Source organism: Lucilia cuprina, chromosome 6, assembly GCF_022045245.1.
Source record: "Lucilia cuprina isolate Lc7/37 chromosome 6, ASM2204524v1, whole genome shotgun sequence".
NCBI lineage: Eukaryota > Metazoa > Arthropoda > Insecta > Diptera > Calliphoridae > Lucilia > Lucilia cuprina.
Window position 1 is genome coordinate 55382887 of NC_060954.1, and position 9996 is coordinate 55392882.

General features: G+C 26.6%; 1 protein-coding gene across 1 annotated transcript in view; it reads left to right on the forward strand.

Annotated features, from left to right (window-relative positions):
• LOC111678137 overlaps positions 1 to 9130 on the forward strand; it is a 21484-nt gene extending 12354 nt beyond the window's left edge. Inside the window, exons 3-4 of the mRNA XM_046955200.1 lie at positions 8593 to 8790; positions 8855 to 9130. Coding sequence (XP_046811156.1) covers positions 8593 to 8790; positions 8855 to 8869 — 213 coding nt within the window. The 3' untranslated portion in view covers positions 8870 to 9130. The remainder of the gene's footprint in view (positions 1 to 8592; positions 8791 to 8854) is intronic.
• The last annotated feature ends 866 nt before the right edge of the window (positions 9131 to 9996 follow it).

The window sequence follows — 9996 nt, forward strand, 5'->3', positions numbered from 1 at the left end:
TTCTAGTTCAGTTCTAGTTCAGTTCTAGTTCAGTTCTAGTTCAGTTCTAGTTCAGTTCTAGTTCTAGTTCAGTTCTAGTTCAGTTCTAGTTCAGTTCTAGATCAGTTCGATAGTTTGCAAAGTCTGCATAGACTGGACTATAGTTCAGTCTTGACTATTGAAATGCAAAAGGACTTTTTAAAAGTGAAACCACGCTCACTTTTAAAAAGTCATTTCGCATTTCAATGTTTTTGTACCGACATACAAAAAAAATAAAAAATAAACGTCACTCATAATTCCACTGCCAAAACAGTGGCAGTTTTCCAAGAACTAACTTGAAATGTTTTGTGGCGTCTCCTGTAGGGTTTAGAACACAAAACTTTTACTTTTATTTGTCTATTTTAGAGTTAGAGTAGTAAGAACTAAGCTTTAATCCTTGTCAGTAACAAATGGACACGTGTGACCCACTCCGTGGATTTTAACAAATAATTTGTGTAAAAAATGTTTTTTTGCTTAAATTTATTGTTGTTTATTTCATGTGTTTTAAATTTTTCCCTCCAAACAAAAAGTTGTCTAGCAGTGGGTGTCTGGATTTTATTTTTTTTTTTTGCTGTTGGACTACAATTTTAGGTCTGTCTAATGGTCGTTTTCTTTTATTGTGTTTTTAAGGATAAATAATTTGTTTGTATTATTTATTAAGTTTTTTTTTTTTTTCATTTCTAAGGATAATATTACATGTTGCTGCAATTGGTTGCGATATTAGTGGCGTCGTAATGGTTGAGCTGTCTTGTGGTGGCCATATATATGTATATAAGGTAAACGGAAACTGTTTTCATTTCCGTTTCAGTTAAATTTAAAACTTTATTTATATGACATGATGTAAAAAAATGGCATTGTTGACATAATGTAAAGTATGTAGTTTGCATGTAAATAATAGATAATCTTGGTAAAATCAAAGAATATTTTATAATTTTATTATTTTTATGAAAATTTTTCATTGTTGACATTGTGTAAATAATGTATTTTTAAAGTAAATAATAGAAAATCTTTAAAAAATCTTTATAAAATCAAAAATATATCAAAATTTTCTTTAAAAATTTTTAAAAATTCCATTGTTGACATGATGTAAAGTAAGTAGTTTGTATGTAAACAATAGATAAACTTGGTAAAATCAAAGCATATTTGATAATATTATTATTTTTATGAAAACTTTTCATTGTTGACATTGTGTAAACAATGTATTTTTAAAGTAAATAATAGAAAATCTTTAAGAAATCTTTATAAAATCAAAAAAATTACAAAATTTTCTTTAAAAATTACATTTTTTACTTATAAATAAGTAAAAAATGTAATTTTCATGTAAATAATAGCAAATCATGGTAAAATTAAAGTAAATAATAGAAAATTTTAAAGAAATCTTTGTAAAATCAAAAAAAGGTTAAACATTTTCTTTAAAAATTCAAAAAAATTACAAAAATTCAATTGTTGACATGATGTAAAGTATGTAGTTTGTATGTAAATAATAGAAAATATTGGTGTAAATCAAAGAATATTTGATAATTTTATTATTTTTATGAAAATTTTTCATTGTTGACATTGTGTAAACAATGTATTTTTTAAGTAAATAATAGAAAATCTTTATAAAATCAAAAAAAATATTGCAAAATTTTCTTTAAAAATTCCAAAAATTCAATTGTTCACATAATGTAAAGAATGAAAGTTAAATGTAAACAATGTAAAAATCTTTATAAACTAAATGTGTAATATATTTTTGAGCTAAAGAATTACATATTCATCATTTTTATGTAATTTTTTCATTATTGACCCTGTGTAAACAATGTATTTTTATGGTAAACAAAGCAAAATATTCGTAAAATTAAGTTATTTTGGAAAAATTAAGTAATTTTTTCAAAAATCTACTTTTGTCATAATGTAAACAATGTCTTTTTCAAAGTAAACAATAAGAAATTTTTATAAAATTATGGAGTTTTTTAGAAATTTAATAATTGACCAAAGGTAAACACAGTTTTTCTTTAAAACTTCATTTTATAATACCTCCAAGTGTCTGAACTTTGTTCATGTAAATAATGGAAATGGAAATTAATGCCTTTAATGGTAATTGTATACAAATGTCCAGTGACTAATCAGCAAATCAGTAGGCTAAACAGGTTGTTTGTTATATAGTTAGGTAAGGTAAGGTCCGTCATTTAGTCAGGTAATCATAAGCAAGTTTTGTCTAACATTAACATGTTTACATGGGGATTCATTAGATTTCCGTTTGTGCTTAGTTTTGTTTTTCAAGAATTGTGTGAATTTAATGTCCACTCTCTCATGACAGTGGACATTTTTTTGTCTTTTTTGCAAATACAAGTTGCTTAATACTTTGTTTAATTCTTACATGCTGGCAATTTACTAGGTATTTATAAAAAACAACTACAACAATACAAATATTATTTGTAGCTATAGGTGTTTCCCTAAAAAATGATAGATATGTGGTTAAAGATAACTGGATAACCTTTACTATGGAAAGTCCTATACTAGAACGAACAAACTTTACTATAAAAATGATATCAACTGCATTACAATTGAAATAAAGTTTTAAGCGGCTTTTGTCTTTAAAAGTCAACTTCTATTAGTGACTGAACTTAATGACCAGACAGACGAACAAACATCACTTACATACTTACACAATACATGCACTAATGTACAAAACAGTAATAATACTTTGGACCGATTGACCAGCCAAAGTCATCAAGTGTTTTGTATACATATGTGTATGTGGACAACTTTAAGAAACACATGTGTGTGTGTGTGTTCCTTTGTAACAGCAACAGCACAACCAGCACCAGCATGGGGAATAGTTTGTTGATATTATAGTTATTGTTGGTTTAATGTACAGATTTTGTATCACTTATGGCCGGTAAAATGTTTAAGACTTTACTTAAAATGTTGGGAGGTTACAGTGGGCTGGAAACTAGAAAAATTTGCTAGTTTTCTTAAAAAAAACAATTGTTGACATAGTGTAAACAATATATTTTTGAAGTAAATTATAAGAACTCTTCTTTAAAATAAACAAAACTGTTTAAATTTTCTTTAAAAAAAATCCCAATTGTTGACATGATGTAAAGTAAAAATTTTTCATGTAAATAATAGCAAATGTATAACAAATCTTTATAAAATTAGGAAATTTGCAAAAATTTCTTATATTTAAGCAAAAATCTAATTGTTGACATTATGTAAATAATGTATTTTTTAGGTAATTTCAAGGAAATCTTGGTTAAAACAAAGAAATTTAGATAATTTTATTATTTTTAACAAAATCTACAATTGTTGACATGAGGTAAAGAATGTAATTTTTTAAGTAAATAATAGGAAATATCTTAAAAAACATAAAAACTGAGAAATTTTATTTTATTTACACAAAAAAATCAATTGTTGACATGATGTAAAGAATGTGCATTTCATGTAATTTAAAGAAAATCTTGTTAAAATCAAAGAATATTGAAAAATTTTAATATTTTTACTATAAATTTACATTGATGACATTATGTAAACAATGTATTTTAAAAGTAAATAATGAAAGTAACTTATAAAAACATAAAACTGAGAAAATTTCTTTAATTTACACAAAAAAATTCAATTGTTGACATGATGTAAACAATGTATTTTTCATGTAAAATAAATAAAATCTTGATAAATTTAAAGAATATTTTATAATTTTAAGATTTTTACAAAAAATGTACATTGTTGATATTGTGTAAACAATGTATTTTTTAAGTAAATAATAGAAAATCTCTTAGAAATCTCTATAAAATTAAGAATTTTTTAAAATTTTCTCTTATTTTTCAAAAAAATCTAATTGTTGATATGATGTAAACAATGTATTTTTCATGTAAAATAAATAAAATCTGGATAAATTTAAGGAATATTTGATAATTTTAAGATTTTTACAAAAAAGTACATTGTTGACATGATGTCAACAATGTAAGACATTGTATTTTTTAAGTCAATAATAGAAAATCTCTTTTCTCTTATTTTTCCAAAAATCTAATTGTTGACATGATGTAAACAATGTATTTTTCATGTAAAATAAATAAAATCTTGATAAATTTAAAGAATATTTTATAATTTTAAGATTTTTACCAAAAATGTACATTGTTGACATTGTGTAAACAATGTATTTTTTAAGTAAATAATAGAAAATATCTTGAAAATCTTCTTAAAATTAAGAAATTTTAAAAATTTTCTCTTATTTTTCCAAAAATCTAGTTGACATGATGTAAACAATGTATTTTTCATGTAAAATAAATAAAATCTTGATAAATTTAAGGAATATTTGATAATTTTAAGATTTTTACCTAAAAAGTATATTGTTGACATGATGTCAACAATGTATTTTTCATGTAAAATAAATAAAATCTTGATAAATTCAAAGAATATTCGATAATCTTAAGATTCTTCTAAAATCTACATTATTGACATTATGTAAACAATGTAATTTTAAGGTAAATAAAAGACCATCACTAGGAAATCGTTTTAAATGAAGAAAACTCATGAAAATCTAAATAAATATGAACTCTCTTTATCCTTCATTTTCTTTCCACAGTGCATTTTAATTGCACAACTGGATTGTATAAAACACCAGTGATGAGTGTGTGTGTGTGTGTGTGTAAAAAGTGTGTGGTAAATGATGGTTACAAAACTCAGATCAATTTACACACAATTTTAACTTTTCCTTCTCTGTCTCTTTAACTATTATATAGTTTTTTTTTACATAAAAAAAGATTCTTTTTGTTGTTTTTTTCCTTCTCTCTTTTTGGTTTTCGCATATGTTATTGCAGTTTATTTCTTTAATTATTGCCCTGGACTAAACTGACAGCGAGCAAAAAGAAGAAGTAAGTTAAATGGAGTTTCAGGTGAAGAACTCCATAATGACCATGTAAAAAAAAACGGCCAATATACACTCTTGTTGTTAGTATTATGTTATGATTTATATCAGCAATATCTTTAGTATATGTGATTATTCGATCATTACTAAAGTTCATTTAAAGTTCGATTATCAAAAACATATTCGTCTATTAAAAATCTAGTGATTATTTCATTCTAATAAACTTTTCCTAAAAGCCTGCAATAACAATCGAACAATAAATTCGAAAAATTTCTGTCAGATCTTTCCCATGAAGCCATTGTTGTCCCCATCATCATTGCCCATGTCACATCGGAGTAGTTGTCCGGATTTTTTTTATTTGTTAAGTTTTTTCTTTTGCCATTCTCTTCTAGTTTTAGTGCTATTGTAATGGTATCAAGCTCCTGCACCACAATCCATTTCCCTTTTGCCATAGATCTAGACAAAATTAACAGAAAAAAAATTACCGAACGGAAGTAGTTGGTATAGTATTAAGGCATCGATGCGTTCATGTATCGATTACATTCTTTTGCTAAACTGATGCAAAATTACATGCTTTAGGTTTATTTTTTTTTTCTCTCAAATACACATTTTGTTTTTAATTACGCGCTGCATAAACTTTTAAATGTGCAATGGTAAAAGGTTGTACTGTGTGGTAAAGGATGTTAAATAGATAAAATATAACTGGAAGAGAACAGAACTAGAATATAACTGGAAGAGAACAGAAGTAGAACAGAACTAGAACAGAACCAGAACACAATTAGAACAGAACTAGAATATAACTGGAAGACAAGAGAACTAGAACAGAACTAGGACAGAACTAGAACAGAACTAGAACAGAACTAGAACAGAACTAGAACAGAACTAGAACAGAACTAGAACAGAACTAGAACAGAACTAGAACAGAACTAGAACAGAACTAGAACAGAACTAGAACAGAACTAGAACAGAATTAGGACAGAACTAGAACAGAACTCGAAAAGAACAAGAACAGAATTAGAACAGAATAAGAACAGAATTAGAACAGAATTAGAACAGAACTAGAACAGAACTAGAACGGAACTAAAACAGAACTAGAACAGAACTAGAACAGAACTAGAATAGAACTAGAACAGAACTAGAACAGAACAGAATAGAACTAGAACAGAACCAGAACAGAACTAGAACAGAACTAGAACCGAACTAGAACAGAACTAGAACAGAACTAGAACAGAACTAGAACAGAACTAGAACAGAACTAGAACAGAACTAGAACAGAACTAGAACAAAACTAGAACAGAACTAGAACAGAACTAGAACAGAACTAAAACAGAACTAGAACAGAACTAGAACAGAACTAGAACAGAACTAGAACAGAACTAGAACAGAACTAGAACAGAACTAGAACAGAACTAGAACAGAACTAGAACAGAACTAGAACAGAACTAGAACAGAACTAGAACAGAACTAGAACAGAACTAGAACAGAACTAGAACAGAACTAGAACAGAACTAGAACAGAACTAAAACATAACTGCAACATAACTAGAACTGAAGTAGAACAGAACTAGAACAGAAATAGAACAGAACTGGAATAGAACCAGAACAGAACTAGAATAGAACTAGAACAGAACTAGAATAGAACCAGAACAGAACTAGAACAGAACTAGAACAGAACTAGAACAGAACTAGAACAGAACTAGAACAGAACTAGAACAGAACTAGAACAGAACTAGAACAGAACTAGAACAGAACTAGAACAGAACTAGAACAGAACTAGAACAGAACTAGAACAGAACTAGAACAGAACTAGAACAGAACTAGAACAGAACTAGAACAGTACTAGAACAGAATTGAAACAGAATTAGAACATAACTAGAGCAGAACAGGGCAGATTTAGATCTAAACTTAACAGAATTAGAACTGAATTGAACAAAAACTGAACTAGAGCTGAACAAGAGCTGAAATAAAACCGAACGAATTGAACAAGAACTAAACTAGCACTGAACGAGAACGGAGCTTGAACTGAGCTAAGAACTAATTAGAACTGAACTAGTACTTAACTCTAACTAAAATCGATCTGAACTAGAACTAAACTATTTCTTAACTAAAGTTCACGAGTTCATATATTTTAAATATAATTTTAATTATGTTTTTGATCTTTGAAACTTCAAAAACTATATACTTAAAGACTATTTTCTTCTGCATATTTTTTTTTTAATTTAGATTATTAGTTTTTATTGTAATTTTTTTTTAATAAAAATGTATTTTTTTCGTTGGGAGTTTATCTCATTTTTTGTCAATTATTTTTGTGTGTAGATCAACCAAGTGTGTGTGTGGGATGACATATTTCAGACTATGGATGGCTGTGTGACTGGTTGACTGTCTGTTTGACGGTCCTTTGTCAGGTTTTTCATTTACAAAATGTGTGTTTAATTTTTTACAAATATCAGTTTTTTCATGCAGTTCGTATATATGAGTGTTTGTTTGTCTTTTTCATGTTACAATTTTTTAAATTAAAATAGACTAAATAATTATAAACCGGAAGATGCCTGACAGTCATAGTAATTAGAATTTGTATAAGAAATACTATATTTATGAACGTAAGTTGTACTCTAAAAAAAAACTTGAAAGAGTTTTTATTTTTCTCTTACTATAAAAAAGTATAAAGTATAGATTCGACCCAAATAATGGAAAATTTGGATTTTGAGTATCAGATATTAAAGTTAAAGTCATTCTTATTTTTCCATTAAAGTATTACTGCAATTTTATATTATACTTCCATCAAAAACTTTTGCATTTTTATTAAAAAAAAAAAATAAACGATTGAGACATAAACTTCTTATCAGTTGACAGGACGCATCCTTTTTGCAATTATGACATGCACTTCGTTCAATGTTTACAACAGAAAAAAAAATACTTTTTCCCTTTTACATACGAACCCACATAGCAATGGAGAAAACAATAAACAAAAGAAAGTCAAAGACACTTGAAAAAAAAGTAGAAAAATATGAGGAACATTTGAGGATAAAATAACACAAGGATATTGTCTGTAAAGTTTTTTGTCTGCACTTTTGTTGGCAATATTAACAACAACAACAAATAACGTAAATTTTGTTAAAAACAAAAACCATTTATTTTTATGCAAATCGAAGTTCAAGTTTAATAAAGAAAGTAAAAACTTAAAAAAACTAAACTTTAGTTGAAACGGTAGAATATTTCAATGACACGTGTAATGTAGTCTCTTGTGGGGTAAACAAGAGAGAGCAAGAATAATAGTGAGTATTTTTTTTGGCTTAGATATAAGAGATAATAATTCCTTAATATTTCCCAAGGTTATAGTTAAACTCTAACAAAATATACTGAAGCGAAGTAATAAAATTAAATTTAATATTACACATGACCTCAGCAGTTATCCTAGGGAAATACACTGAGAGATGGGCAGGTAGGTAGATGGGTAGATAGATAGGTGGGATAGATGTATAGATAGATAAATAGATAGATAGATAGATAGATAGATAGATAGATAGATAGATAGATAGATAGATAGATAGATAGATAGATAGATAGATAGATAGATAGATAGATAGATAGATAGATAGATAGATAGATAGATAGATAGATAGATAGATAGTTAGTTAGTTAGTTAGTTAGTTAGTTAGTTAGTTAGTTAGTTAGTTAGATAGATAGACTTTTCATTCATAGACTTTTTTCATTCACTTCGTTTAGATATTAGACAAATTGATTGTTTATTTCGATCAAGCCAATATGCCCTACTACTGGGTGTCGGGATTTAATCTACTAAGCATTTTGAAACCGGAAGAAATTACCGAATACGCTGACATTCTTACAGAGGTTTACAATGATCTTTATAAATTGGCAGGCGAAAATTATGTAACGTACTCTCAAGTTCTGAAACATTTTAAGGTACAAGTTTTTAAAATAATTTTTAATTTTTTTTAATAAATAAAAATATTTTTTTTTTTTGCAGACAACTTTAAAATAATCATATAAATTTGTGTAAAATTTTACTTCTAAATGTTCTTTTTGTATTAATTTTTACAGTTTTGTTCATTTAAATGAATTTATGTTTTTAAAATATTTTTTTTAATAAATTATTTCGTTTGCAGACAACTTCAAAATAATCATATAAAATTATAAAAAAATTAACTTTTAAATGTTCTTTTTATTTAATCTGTATAGTTTGTGTAAATTAAAATGAATTTTAAATGTAATGTTAATTAAAAAATAAACTAGTTTTTGCATATATGTATGTATATGTGTTTGTTGTTTTTATTTTAATATATTGCTTTAGTAGGTAGTTACGAATGCGAATACGATTGCGAATTAAAAACGTAACGCTAAAATTGTGTTTAGGCTTTATAATGCATAATATGTACTATAATTAAATATTATTTATGTTATTTTTTCTATTTGTATATAAATGCTTTATTCTTGAGTTTTCTACGCCAAAGATACAACAACCAAAGTAACAACAAGACTTTCATAATTAATATTTTTTTATTAGACATATTGCCGTCTTTTTATTTTACTTGAAACTACAACAAAATATAGTTATCTTGATCATAATTTGTATTTTTATAATTCATAAAAAGAAGTTCTTGCCACCAAATATGCAGTTGGTTGGTGGCATTGTATTTATATTCTGTGGAATACAATTTCTATCTTTCAATAGTTTTTGGCGCCACTTGTGCATTTTTATGCTTGGCACGTTTTAAAAATAAAATCAAACGTATTGAGTTTAGGATTTTTCTTTGCTTTAAAATCAAAAACATATTTTGAGAGAAAAAAATATAATGCTGCTTTAGCAGCATTATTTCGGATCCAAAAAGTTGGAAGTGGAGAGTAGCTAATAATAGAGTGTGTCTACGATGGTTTAGCGTTCTAAGTCTAGTTAGACCGCAGTTCGATTTCCAGTAGAAGCACTGATAGAAGATTGACTATTTATCTATCTATTTATTTATCTATCTATCTATCTATCTATCTATCTATCTATCTATCTATTCTATCTATCTATCTATCTATCTATCTATCTATCTATCTATCTATCTATCTTCTATCTATCTATCTATCTATCTATCTATCTATCTATCTATCTATCTATCTATCTAT